Genomic DNA, 14,443 nt, shown 5'->3' on the forward strand with positions numbered 1-14,443 from the left:
AAAATGGAAATGGAGACTTACAAAACATTTTCTTTTTTTTTTTATTGTCTTTATTTTTCTCGGTAAATGTTGAGGCTCTCTTTATTGTCACGGTGCTCTGAATCATTAGGTTTTTAGCTATTTCAATGTTAAAATTCAGTCTAGGAGAGAGTATCTGATTTCAGCCTGATTTAACACAAAAATATTGGATTTCAATGGATAATACGTTGGCTTATTTTACACTGAGCATAGTCATGTGTGTGAACAGAGCCGCAGACTAAACATTTATTCTTTAGAGACTACATTATTCTCTTTTTTTTTTGATTTTCTGCTAGTGTTATCATCTGCTATTTCTGACCAACTGAGGAATACATAAGTGCAGACACCTTATGTACACTTCTGAGTTATTCTAAACAGCGTTCAACACAAGATGACACCATTTGAAAAAAAAAAACAACAACAACTGGCGTTATCTCTCTGATAAAAGCTTTCTGAATATGTTATTCATACCATGAAGTTTTCAGCAGGAGATGAAAAGAACTTATGACATCAGAAGATACTTTTTTCATTTTTTCTTTTTGATCTTGGCTTGTTGTTCTGCATTTCTTTGAAAGCTCTGGCCTCACACTGTGGAGTTCATGTTGTGTTTGTTCAGTCTCTTTTTTTTTCTCCTTACATTTTTATCATCGCGACCTTTGCTCTCTGTGAAGCATTTTGCAAGGGATCTGCTGTTCAAAAGGCATTTTATAAATCATTTTGTAAAGTCATCTTTATACATCTGACCTTACAAAGCAGAGTAGATAGATAAGGAAGCTTACTTTTTACTTTTATGTATGCAAAAAAAAAAAAAGACGACAGAAGCTGTTCAGTTCATCCAGTCCTCTACTGTTGAACTGACAGGGTGGTGACAAGGGATCAAGATATGCAAAAATCACAGCAAACCAAGTAGGAATACATACTTCAGGCCATGTAATTTCTGATATGCTGTATTTGGAAATGTTTTCAAATTGTTTTTTTTTTATCAGATGCCAGAACAAAAGAAGCAGATACAATTCTTCATATACCTCCACAAAATTAACTATTACAGCAATCATCTGTTAACTGAAAGGGTTAAATAGAGTTTTTTAAAGTGCTGTTTTGAAAGGAATGGCTGGATACTTTGCTTTGAGTCAGAGTTAAACCTCTGCTGTGTCATATTTGACTCACTGTGTACACTTATTTTGTGTTTTCAGCGCTCAAGTGTTTTTCCCACTAATTATTTCCTTGTAAGGCTGGACGAAGCCCTGATGATGCATTAAGATCATCATGGGACACCTTTTTTTTTTTCAAATGATGATATCAGCGGTCAACAACACTAATTTACTAATGTTTAATATTTAATAATAGTATCAACCCTATGTAAGCTGTTGTATTTGTTCACAATAGCATCAATGGCTCAGATGTGTATTTGTTTCCTCTAAAAACATTATTTTTTTCTCATAGGCACAATAAGATACATGATAAGATAATGTTAGTAATTGGTAAAAGTGAAATAAAGCTTTGAATATTTAAGATCTGTGACAGGATAACGAGGGAAACTCTAGGTGGAGGTGACTTTGGGTCGCATGTGTTGGGAATGTTGACTAATTTACTAAGAGCCATTAAGTCAGAGAGGCTTGGTGGTGGGGCAGGGTGGGGGGGTGGGGGGGGGGGGTGTGAGGTAAAGGTCACCATTGACTGTTGTGAATTCTTGTGCAAACGCACTGTACTGTATCAGTATGTGTGTGCAGCTCAGCCAGCTGTCGCTCAGTTAACACATGACACCAACCTTTTTAAATGTTAATGACTGTGAACCCACAACCTTATGAAAATTAGGGACGGTGACTCGATAAACACACGCGCGCACACAAACTCACCTCCGAGGTCACAGATGACTTTGAAAGGCGAAAGGTCAAACGCCGTGACCACGTCTCTGCCGCAGATGTTCCAAATGGAGTTCATTAACTGCATAAACTTCACCATTTCCTCATCAGACCTGTACACACACACACACACACACACACACACACAAACACATGCACGCACACAAAACAGTGAGTCATTCTGATTATTTATTTGTTTACTTGTGTCTCTTTTACCTCAAGGCTAATCTTCCAAGTCCATCTTAAAATCACAATAAGAACATTTTCAGAAATACTACAGGCCTACATACACACCGTATATATATATATACACATGATTATTATACACACACACACACAGTTACATTTAATCATACATATTAAAACACACGGTATGTGCACTTTCAGAGGCGTTGTGCCCATTCAACTTGAGGGGAGATATTTGAGATTGGATGCATTTAGAAATTGTTAACTTCTATTTTCATATGTGTTTTAGCCTTAATAATATAGCACATAAAAGTCGCTTTTCTGTATGTTTTTATTTGTATTTAACTCTGTCTGTTATACACAGTGAGAGCTAAATAGTGTAAGTAAAAACATGTGAGTAAAAACATTTTTGCTTTTAAAGGAAAATTACAGTTTATTTGAACCTTATGCATTTCCCATGAATGTGGCAGTTGTGACATATATACATAGACGCCACATTGGCCACTGGATCGTATGTCAACGTCAACGTCAACGTCAATGTCATATCTGACCAGGCAACATGCCATAACTCTCAGAAGACTGGACTGAAAAAAGATGCCTGACTGGTGTGCATCTTGGGGCTGTACAAACCGTTGCATAATCTAAACCAGATCTCGGAAATTACTTTTCACAGGTAAGACTGAACAATTGTTTTTGGTTGTATTTGGCCATAAAACATTATGTTGAGAGCTAATTTGTTGGCCACCAGCATCAGAGTATTAATATCTAATATTAGCAATAACACTAGTTAGCTATGAAAGCTGAGACTTTATAAGAAATCATACATACTAAATTGCCCATAATCGAGATTTTCATCTACATTGGTATTTTTCACCAAACTGATTTTTATGACAAGCTACATTTTGGCTGAGCGACTAACATATTATGAATCTGACTGTAGTTAACTGGCCAGCTAACTTTTCTCACACTTTGAAGGTTTCTCACAGAGAAAGAGTTGAGGAGGCAGTGGGAAGTAGCTGTAAGGAGGGAAGTTTTTTCCTCCAGGGAGTCCTCCGTGCTCTGGATTGAGCACTTAAAGCCGGAGGACTTTGACAGGACAGGTCAGACTTTCAGGATTAGAGATGGAGCTAAACCATGTCTTCCAATGATCTCCAAAGAGTAAGTATCACTGGGCTATAAGGAGTCAATGTCACACATTACTGAAAATGTTTTTTCTTCGAGTTTCTGAATGTTTAGGAATCAATGATGTATTGTGTATTACACTGTGAGATGCTTAAACCTGTTCAAGTTGTTTTAAGTATTTTTTTCTTCCACTTAAGTCAGTGGCAACCAGGACAACACAAGCCTCAAGGAAGGCTGAAGAGAGCCTGTCAGTGGACTGTTTTCTGCACTCCCAAGAGACTGAACCTCTGCTTAATGTAGTAGAGTATTTGTACTAGCTATGCCCCAAACAGCTGTGAGCCTCATGGCCCTGGTCATTTTCAAACCTCTCTCTCTCGCTCTCTGCCACTCTTTTCAGACACAGGTATACACACACACACACATTGAAACATGCTGGTGTTGAATATGCATCTCTGACACACACACACACACACTAAAACCTATGGCGCTGGCAGTGGGATTGAGGGGTGATGATATTAAGAATGCAGGCCAGCTGATGGTACGTTGTACTAGCTATGCACCAAACAGCTGTGACTGTGAGTGATGTGATATAAAAATTACACAAAACATTTTCATCCGTCTTTCTTCTAGGACCACTCCTATTCATTGCCTGTATCTCCCCCTGGTCTAAAGGCCAGACTCAGTGAAGCCTTGGCTAGGGTGGAGAGTCTGGAACAAGAGATAAGGAACGCGAGGTCAAAGAAAACAGTGCATGATCTTCTTCTTAAATGAAGAGCTGGAAGAGAGGCTTGATTTCTACTGAGGTAAAATGAAAAAACTTTGAACTATATTGATTTCTTATGTTTACACTTTCCCATCTTCGTTAGACCTCCTAGTTATTATTTCAATTTCTTACCAATTAGTCTGTGCTAACTGAATTTCAGATCTTCTGATAGACTTCCTGTCAAAACAGGGCCATGGGTATACAAAAATTTAAAAATAAATACTGGGTCAAATATGTTAAATAACTACTTCTTTATTTTTACAAAGGTGGATGAGTTCTGTGGATGCAAAGCCAGGCCTCAACATGACAATGATGGACATGTTGAAAAGAAGACAAGAGGAAGGCCAGGCTAAATATGGATGTGTGCTATCAAAAAACATGTCCAGTACAATCTTCAGACCCAGAAAATGTCTGGATTTGTGGATATGACAGATGGAATGAATGAAACAGATGTTGCCATTGAGGCTCTTGTTTTTGTGGTGTTTGGCCTACAAGGCTATTGGATGGCTCCAATTGCTGACTAACTGACCAGGTCTCCAAATACACAGAAAGTCCTAATTGCGTATGTGTTGGGAGAACTGCATGAACATGGCATAAGAGTGGTGTGTGTTACAATAGTTGGGCATGCCTCCAATGTTAGCATGTGCAATCAACCTGGGTGCCAGCTAAAGGCAAACCCTCTTAAGCCCTTAAAAACCTTTTTTTGCACATCCAGTGACTGCTGAGAGGATGTTTGTGATGATGGATGCTTGCCACATGTTGAAGCTGGCATGGAAAATGTTGCAGGCTTACAGTCCAATAACCAGCACCACTGGCTGGATCAAATGGACATACATTACATTGTTCATCTGAATGATGTCCAAGCAAAAGATGGACTGCATGCTACCAACAAAGTAACAGACAAGCATGTGTATTTTGATTTCAAGAGGATGAAGGTGTCCCTGGCTGCATAGACACTGGGTCGCTCTGTGACAGTACCTCTGCGCACATTGAGAGACCTTTGCTATTCACAGTTTAAACAGTCAAGCAGCTGAATTGATTGCAGTAATACTACATGCAAACATTGCTTCTTATCAAAGTTTACTGGCCATGCTGCAAATAGTGAATCCTTTATATTTTAGAAATTAGGCTAGTAATTCATGGAAACATGGTGATGATTCAGATGCTTTCAGTTAATGCAAACATTTGCTTTCAGATGATTTACAGCGTCTTTGACATAATGAACAGCTGCAATCCCGGTGCCAAAGGGTTCAAAGCTCCTCTGAGTTCTCTGAATTGGACTGAGAGAGTAGAGTTCTTGTTGAGAGGCAGGGAACACTTGAGCAGTTTGGTGATGAAAGATGGCACACCCCTTCACCAATCAAGGAGGTCTTTTAAAATTGTGAAGCTTCCGTTCATATGATGAGTTCATGAAGTTCATATGATGCTGCGATGTTGAGTATTTCTTCAGTTCATACAGGTGTCAAAATGGTATGTATGGCACTGTGTTCATTTTTTCAAGCTTTCCCAGTTCTGTTCTAGTCCTAGAGGTAAATAATTTATTTCCAGGACCCTAACCCTGACACTGATTTATACTAAGGAGTATAAATCCTGGCACTCAGTGATTTTGCAGGATACACTATCTTAGATGCACTAGGAAAAATTTTCTTTACCAATTAGGGACGTCGCAGGGGCATAGCCTCTTCGGTTACAGCTCGAATGATTTCCCAAAAGCCCCAAACGTTTTGGGTTTTAAAAACAACTACAACTTTGTGTTGTTTGCCTCCCTCTAGTCTCTCTAACTAAACTGCACCTCAAGTCAATGGAGCAAAAGTTCTATCACTGGAGCCATCTGTCAGTCACCGCCCTAGGCTGGCTGGATCAAACGTTCAGCTCCACACGGTAAGAAAAATGTGATTTCAAGTATGTAAGTCTCTATCATCCAGTGGTAGTCCATGAAAACTGCCCAGTGTGGATCTTGTCATTTTATCCTTGCACTTTGGAAACTCACAGACATGAACAAGTTCATTTTATCTTCTAGGTTACTACTTCTCGAGCATGAACAGATGCTGAGCTACCCACAGGCTCAGACATAAACAAACCAACATGCAAACTGCCCTGGATGTAGTTCCCTATGCATTTAGCCATAATACTGCTACAGGCGGCTAATTTGTGTTTACTTATGTTCAGACTCACAAACAAACTTTGCGATTTACATAAAAATCATGTTTATTTCTAAAGCAGTAGGAGGTTGACGGAGGTTGCCCCAAGAACCATCAGTATGTGTATCTGAATCAATAACGGAGCGGCAGGGAGCTCCAGTTAGCTGGACGCATACGCCTGGTCCAATATGGCAGCCACATTGACGATCCAGCAGCCAATGCAGCGTGTACGTATATATTTCTATGAGAGTCACAACTGCCACATTTATGGGAAATACGTCAGATTCAAATAAACCAGAAGTTTCCTTTAAAGGACCAGTGTGCGGGATTTACTGGCATCTAACGTTGAGTTTGCAGATTGCAGCCAACTGAATACCTCTCAACCCCTCCCTTCCAAGCATGTAGGAGAACCTATGGTGGCTGCGAAACTCACGACAAACATAAAAGGCCCTCTCTAGAGCCAGTGTTTGGTTTGTCCATTCTGGGCTACTGTAGAAACATGGCAGTGCAACATGGCAGGCTCCGTGGAAGAGGACCCACTCCCTTTGTAGATATAAAGGCTCATTCTAAGGTAACAAAAAGACAACAATTCTTATTTTCAGGTGATTATACACCAATTAAAACATACTTATGAATATTATATTCCATTTCAGCCAATAGAGCCCCCTAAATCTTACACACTGGTCCTTTAAATGCCATATACTGTTAATACATATAATTTAACCATAGTTTTAGTTAGTTACTGATATGGAGGTGGTTTGATCATAAACATAGACGTCAAAGCAGTTTATTACTGATAAAAAATTGACTGCATGACATCCCTGTGTGCACATACACACTTCATTTACACAAACACATCTGTATATATCTAAACAAATGCGCACCTTCTGAATAAGACCTCACAATCCATAATGGGTCAGTTATATTAGTCATATTGTAAACGCATTATTGTATTGAGCTCCATTGTTTAATTGTCCCATTTCTGTTTTTGTCCCCGGTAATGACTTTTTTCTCTATTCCTCACATTGACTCTCTTTCATTTATGTCTCGCTCTATTGAGGCAAAAGTTTCTTTATCATTTTCTGCTTTCACCAAAGGGTCTACTTGCTTAAAGTCTACAATAAACAGAAACACACACACAAAGTCTCTCCCCATGGCAATGCAGTGTGCGTGTGTGTGAGAAACAGGGTGCAACAGAAGATAAGAGCCTGTGGTGACTGCTGCTGCTCTGAGGAATCTCCACCTCATCAACCAGCACTCTGCCCTGCCGCACCGACTCTGAGCATCCTCCGCTCTGTAACATTAGAGTTTTATTTATCCAAACTTCATTGCGGCAAAGTTATCAACCATCTGATATGTGACCCAACTTCAGACGACACAGTGACCTCAAGAGGAACTCTGAAAGTGACTCATTGTTTGGTGTTTTGTGGCTTCTGACTCTGATTACATCGGATGTGAAAAGATGAAATGACTGTGAGGCCAAACAGCAGACTGTCAGCTTTAATTTGAGATCATTTTAGACATAGGATATCTAATGCCCTCCCCAATGACAACACGTGCAGCCCTTTTTTGTCCATGATTGAGTAGATTTACATGCACGTACAGTCATACTGAAAGTAAGATGCTTAACCTGGTTACCCCTGTCCTTATATATGACTGTAACGTCCTCCAGGTCTATGATCAGTCTGCTCTTATACTCCTCAACATCCCCGCAGGTCTCTGTCATATCTGTACACACTGAGTTATGATTCATGGCTGCTTGAACACTGTTGTGTGCTTTGCTCCATCTTATCAGCAGTAATGGAAGAAAATAATGATCCACTTCTGCTCCACTCTTCTACCAACATGGAGATTATTATATCATTTAGCAATATTATGTTATATTTTGTTGATTTTCTGGCAAAATATTGCAGAAGTCAAAAACACTCTAACAATGACAGCAGACAGTTAGACACTAAACAATAATTCCCACAAGTATGTATGTTGTGCAGTCACACTACAGAAGTGACAATGCTAACAATATACAAAGCCATCGGTATTCATAATGAATTTTGTATGTTTTTTTGTCCCACAATGCAATACGGAAGCAAAGTGAGCAGGAAATTCAAATTGTGGGTACTGGTGGTGAGACACCTTCAGGAACTTTTTAACTTAATTAGAAATGAAGCTGCAACGATTAGTCTATTAATCGATTAGTCGATCACCACAAGATTAACCAGTAACTATTTTGATAATCGATTAATGGTTTTAGTAATTTTTTAAGGACAAATTCTGAACATTTGCAGGTTTCAGCTTCTCCAATGTTAAGATTTGAAGCTTTTCTGTGTCATAAATGATAGTAAACTTATTATCTTTGGATTTTGGAAAGGTGATCAAACACAACAAGACATTTGAAGACATCACCTTGAACATGTTTCACTATTTTCTGACGTTTTAGAGACAAAACGATTAATCGAGAAAATAATCGTCAGATTAATCAACAATACAACCATGAAGGGATATTTCCAAATTATAAATATAGTAGCTATAAGTTTCAATATTTGAAATAGGCAGTAGCTTCCCAAAGTTGCACGTCTTGTATCACAGATACACTAACCACCACAATAAAACATTATTGAGATTAGCACATGGTGTATTCTTTACAATATTATAATCACACAGCTTTTATAATCGGAATAAGAGCTGATCAAGGCTCCTGATGGTGTTTTTACTTGTTCAAACATGCATTAAACCTAAAGAACCCAGTCATAGCTAAGAAGCAAGTGACCATAAAAATGTACTTCTCCTCCTAAGATGTAATCAAACCTCAGATAAGAGCATTACATTTAAAATCATGTCATTAAGCAGTTAATAGCCTATAGTTCTATATTTCATGCTCTAGTTTTAATTAAATGCACTTTCAATTAATTTCATGCTGCTTGATGATATGATATTTTATGATGACCTCCTAATTGAGGCAATCAATTCACACACCTGACTATGCCATCACTTCTACATGTTTGAGATAAAGAAGCATGCCTTTGAGATGAAGTGAGGTGAATTCAGCTGTGAAGGTTGAAACCGTCTGACGTATTGAGACGACACATTTACCCAACATGGGCAAAATAATTTAAAAGTAGAAATAAAAGGCAAGCACTTATCTTTAGATTTTTAAAACTATGCAACATCTTGTATGTGCTTGGAATCTCAAACATCTCTAAATCCGTGCTCTCTCGCCAGTTTTTTTTCTCTTCTCCTCTGAATCTTTCCTGCTTTTCCGAGTGTAAGAATTCAAGCTGTAGATGGGACTTGGCTGTAAATTATTCAGGTGCAGTACATGGCTGGTTAAATGGCGATGAGTAAACAGGAGTCTGAGTCATCCAGCCAGCTTCGAATCATCCTGCTACAGAGCTCCAAGAATGCACTGAATGACTCCAGTGGTTGTTTCCCCTGCTAATTTACCCACAGTATTCACAGGGGAAATCAGCAGGGACAAACAACTGCTACTCCACATTATATCAATTGTGAACAGGTGTTGACATTTTTCATGCATTTTCAGTCAATTAAAGCTGAATTGCAAATTCATCCGTACAAGGCTGTATTACATTATGTGTGCATGGATCATATTCTTAATATTCTCATTTTGCATGCATCTATCTCCAATTACTCACTTTCTCTGAGTTCAAGTGCTTTGCGAAAGGATGTGAGAACAAAAATGAATAAAAAAAACAGCAAATACAGAAATAATGCAATTAATGAACAAGCCCCAATAACCAGCAGTGAACAAAAACATCAACTGCATGAAGTGTAAAAATCCAAAGATAGCAAATTACATGTGCATTAGTTCACATGCAAAGTAACATACCACATTCCACATTTTCAACTTTCTACTTTTACTGAGATGGTGTGGGTGATCAGGCAAATGTGCATTTTAACAACCTCCATTTGGTGCACCTGAGATCCTCTTTCCTCAAAGTACAATGTTTTGTAAATTGTGCCATGATGAGGACAAGACGAGGGGACGTTTTAGCAAGATATTTCTCAGTTTTGACGGTCCCCGTTCCTTCGGGACCGGCAGCGTTCTGCAGTTCAGGTTCTCAGGCAGGCCAATCAAAATCTATTAGCGGACAAAGTGTGAAAATTTGAGCGTGTGACCGCTGAAAACTGCTGACCAGCAGATCAGTGAAGCATTAAAACTGTGGGCATTAGATACTATAAACACACTAGACCTCAAGGACAATGGCTGAGAGATGTATTTTCTCTCTCTTTCCCTCTCTCTCGCTCCCTCACACATCCCCTGCCTCCTAATGAATCCCACCAGTCAGTTTTTTTGGGGGAAGAGAGAGGAGAGTGACAGATAGACTTAAGATGGAGAGACGAGGATGGACTGTAAATGAGCAAAAGTGTGTGTTTCATCTGTGTGTGTGTGTGTGTGTGTGTGTGTGTGTGTGTGTGTGTGTGTGTGTGTGTGTGTGTTTTCATCAAAGACAGATTCTTACCTGTAGAGAGCCTGAAACAGGTCTTTAGAGCTGACTCCAAAAGCCTTTTCATACTGATTTCTTCCCTCTCTAGGACAAAGACAGAAATATTCACATATGATAGCTGATAGCATTATGCATATCGCGTATGTGACTTGTTTGATTTCTCTTGTCGCGTTTGCTGAGAGAAATGTGGGATCCAGGTATCGATTGTCTCAATACAGTATTTAAAATCTGCTTCGGCTTCACCTCACGAAGTACGATGAAGTAGATTAAATCAATAAGGTCAGGGAGAGAAGTGTGTTTACATGAATTCACAATCACGTCCTGTCTGTTTTACACCACACGCTCCTATTTCACAACGCTAAAAGAAAAAAAATTAGAAAATGTGTTTTCATTTAGCAACTTCCATCGAGATGCTTTTGTCCTTTAGGTATCATCTTTACTGATGTGTCTTTTTTTTTTCAGAGTTTCTAACAGATGGAGTTCACTCGACAGCGACAGCGAATCCAGTCACGCTGTCTGAGAGCTGCTGGCTGTCGTCCCTCAGACATAACAATGAGACTAGAATCCATCTTGAGACGCTGTTCAAACAGAAAAAGGAGGACAGGAAATCCAGATTCTTAGGCTACGGATCAAAACTGCAATCTGACAATCAATCACTGCTCACTTGTACATGATTTCACTCTGAGCTTTTCCATTTAACTGGATAATATCATACATGTTTAACCTTGACCTATTTTCTAAGCAGTTATGGCAACCATTTGTTTAATTACTCATTTTTACTCGCTGTTCTGGTTTGGACTATTTTGAGTTCCTAAATGTTCTTTTACAAAATACACTTAAATTCTTACAAGAGCAAGCAAAGATAATTTACCATCGGAGGAACCAGTAAAAACGATAAAATCACACCAGTGTGGCCTGTAAAAGTTTTACAAGAGATGCTATCAATGTAGGAATTTTGAAAAAAATACCTTCCTCATTGAAAATACTGTAGCTAAATTCAGGTAAATATCTCATGAGAACTCCAGTTTCTCAGACTCCTTGACGTCTGAGGTCACTAATCGAAAATAAATGAAATATTGATTAAAAAAAATGAAATTCCAACCCCAAATATCACTATGTGCATGTGTTCAAAGTGTTCAAGCACATCAGAAACATTCAAAGTGTTCAGAAAACTCCATGGAATCATAATCGAATCTTAACTGGTTTCATATTTTCAAAAATGTTTCTGCTTGCCAGGATGGCGACTCTCGACAGGAATGTAGTAGAAACTCCTTCTAGTGTGAAATTGTGTCCAAACTGCGGGCAGGGATGTGTACTGACCTGACAGCGTCGGTCAAGTGATGCCAGCAAAGGTAGATGGTTCTGGAGCTGTACTGGATGGAGTGGTAGAGGGATAAAGGACTGGAGCGAGTCAGGTAGATACTGGCCTGCTCTGTGTTACTGTAAAACACTGAAATGGAGGAGTGGGAGAAGTGGAGGAGGAGAGACAGAGGAGGGGGATGACTGTGAATGAGTCTCTGAAGGTGTTAAGACAGAGCTTGACCTTTTGTGTCGTACGTGGGAGATGTGGAAAGTGGAAAACAGACAAGATGGAGACAGAGGGAGGTGTACAAAACGGAGGTGACAACTGAACTGAATTAAAATCTGTCAGTAAAAAGCACTGTAAGCAATTAGTTGATTAATTAATTAACAATAATTGTCTTTTCAGTGTTAGTGCTTCTACTCTTTTAGACTATTTTTGAGTTTTTACACTCTTGCTACTTGTATATGTGTGTGTATACTGACCTCGTCCGGCGTCCTGGTGCGTGTTGAGCAGCTGAAGGCCGGTGCAGGCAGCCAGCAGCCTCTCTGTGCCATCCAGACTGGCTCCGATCGCCTGACAGATCTCCTCTGCGGACAGGGGGCGCCCTGCACCCAGCAACACATCGAACACACCCAGCTCACAGGACGTGAACACCGTCTGGGTCAGAGAAGGGAGGCGGAGTTGAGTATAACAGAGTAGAATATAATATAGAGCTCTATCTGCAGGACCCCCTCACTGAATATCAGATCAATAAATACTATCAATATTCACATGAAGCAGTACACATATATATAAACCGATCAGGATTGGATAATAATGATCCTTCTGATTACTTATTTCAACAGAGAAAGACAGTTTTTCATCTATGTGACCTTTGTAGATCATTTGTTTTGGTGTGTCTTCAGCATTATTACACTATGTTGAGTGATAGTAGACGACTCTCATTCACAAATGAAGACTAAAAAGACTTGTGTTTAATATGTGGCTTGTAAATTTATAGTTTAAGACGATATGGAAGATAGATGGGAGATGGTAGGATAGTTTTTTAGAGGACAGTCTGAGGTTTGATCGGCTCAATCAGTGAGACACTGAATACCTGGTCAAATGTATGTAAAATACGTTGTTCTAGTATTTGTGGACTACAGTTGAATATATTCACCATTTGAGCCTCAACTAATGATTATTTTCACTATAGATTAAGCCGCTGATTCTTTTGTCAGTTAGTTGTTTTGTCTATAAAATGACAGAAAATAGAGAAAAATGATCATTATTTGTCAAGGCCATGTCAAATGTCCTGTTTTATCTGATCAATCCATCTAGAGTTTTTCTGTATTTCTGTAATTCTGTTATCTGGTCTATTCTGCACACACATCTGCACATCTATTGCATATCTGTCCATCCGTGAGAGAGATTCTCTCCTCTGTTGCTCTTCCTGACGTTTCTTCCATTTATTTCTCCCGTTAAAACTCCCCGTGGCAAATTTGTGATTTGTGATAATGGGCTGTATAAATAAAAAATGACTTAACTTGAACAATCCAAAATCCAAAGATATTCAGTTTAGTATCATGTATGATACGGAAAAACTTCAAATTCTCACATTAGAGAAGCTGCTAGCTGCATTTGATATTTTTGCTTAGAAAATGACTAAAACGATTACTCGATTATCAAAATAGTTAATTTTCTGTCGATCTACTAATCGATCAATCGTTGCAGTTCTACTCACTATCAACCTTTTCCCATTCTTCCATTACTTTACACCTCCTGGTGCATTACTTATGTATAACAAAGGATTCCTTCATTTTCTCTTTTATGTCCAACTTTTTGCTTCTCCAACAACCAACATCTTGTCTGTTTGGATCCTTATTGATCCAAGTAACCATTAAGATGACACTCTTGGCCTTTTTACCAGAAGATATATTCTCATGTCAAACTAAAAACATAGGTCTAAATAGTAGAAATATGTGTTTTATGTATTTAATGAGGGCTACAAGTTTTTTGTGAAAAAGCCCTATTTTGCCAATAACTTTAAACTGAGAACAGGGAGGCTAAATCAGGTGTGTGTATGCACCAAATATGTGTTACCTTTGAGATGAGGAAGCCTTCCATATACTCCAGTATTTTTCTGGGGTATGTGTCAGCAGCAGGTGTCCCCTCAGTTGAACCCATCTCTAGACGACCAGCCATGGACACAGTTTGGAGAGGACTCCCCTGAAAAAAAACAAAAAAACTGATTGCTGTGTTTCGTGAACTGAGCCTCACTGCTGCAAGTCTACTCAGCTCACTTCAACAGGTGTTTGTGTGAATGTGAGTGAAGACAGAACCAGACTAAAAAGCTACAGAAAGTGCCCACCCAGCAGCAGCCGCAGCAGCAAGAGTAGCAGTGGGCTAAGCTGATTACAGCCAGATAACCCAGATTAGAGCAGGGGCTCAGTCTGCAGTGGACAAAGAAACAACTCTGTTGCCATACACTGCCGCCTTGTTTATTATCACACACACTCAAATGGAGACTTTCACAGTGCATTCTCATACCAGACCTGTTTTCCACAAAGTTTCAATGACCCCGAAAATGATCGACACTGTAGGAG

The 14,443-nt window shown here is 39.1% G+C and overlaps 1 protein-coding gene across 1 annotated transcript in view; it reads right to left on the reverse strand.

Annotated features, from left to right (window-relative positions):
* asmt (acetylserotonin O-methyltransferase) overlaps nucleotides 1–14,114 on the reverse strand; it is a 28,133-nt gene extending 14,019 nt beyond the window's left edge. Inside the window, exons 1-5 of the mRNA XM_044366085.1 lie at nucleotides 13,941–14,114; nucleotides 12,341–12,515; nucleotides 11,876–12,005; nucleotides 10,571–10,639; nucleotides 1,875–1,993 (exon numbers count right to left, since the gene is read on the reverse strand). Coding sequence (XP_044222020.1) covers nucleotides 1,875–1,993; nucleotides 10,571–10,639; nucleotides 11,876–12,005; nucleotides 12,341–12,515; nucleotides 13,941–14,042 — 595 coding nt within the window. The 5' untranslated portion in view covers nucleotides 14,043–14,114. The remainder of the gene's footprint in view (nucleotides 1–1,874; nucleotides 1,994–10,570; nucleotides 10,640–11,875; nucleotides 12,006–12,340; nucleotides 12,516–13,940) is intronic.
* Nucleotides 14,115–14,443: the final 329 nt, after the last annotated feature.

The sequence above is a fragment of the Thunnus albacares genome, chromosome 11 (assembly GCF_914725855.1).
Source record: "Thunnus albacares chromosome 11, fThuAlb1.1, whole genome shotgun sequence".
Classification (NCBI taxonomy): Eukaryota; Metazoa; Chordata; class Actinopteri; order Scombriformes; family Scombridae; genus Thunnus; species Thunnus albacares.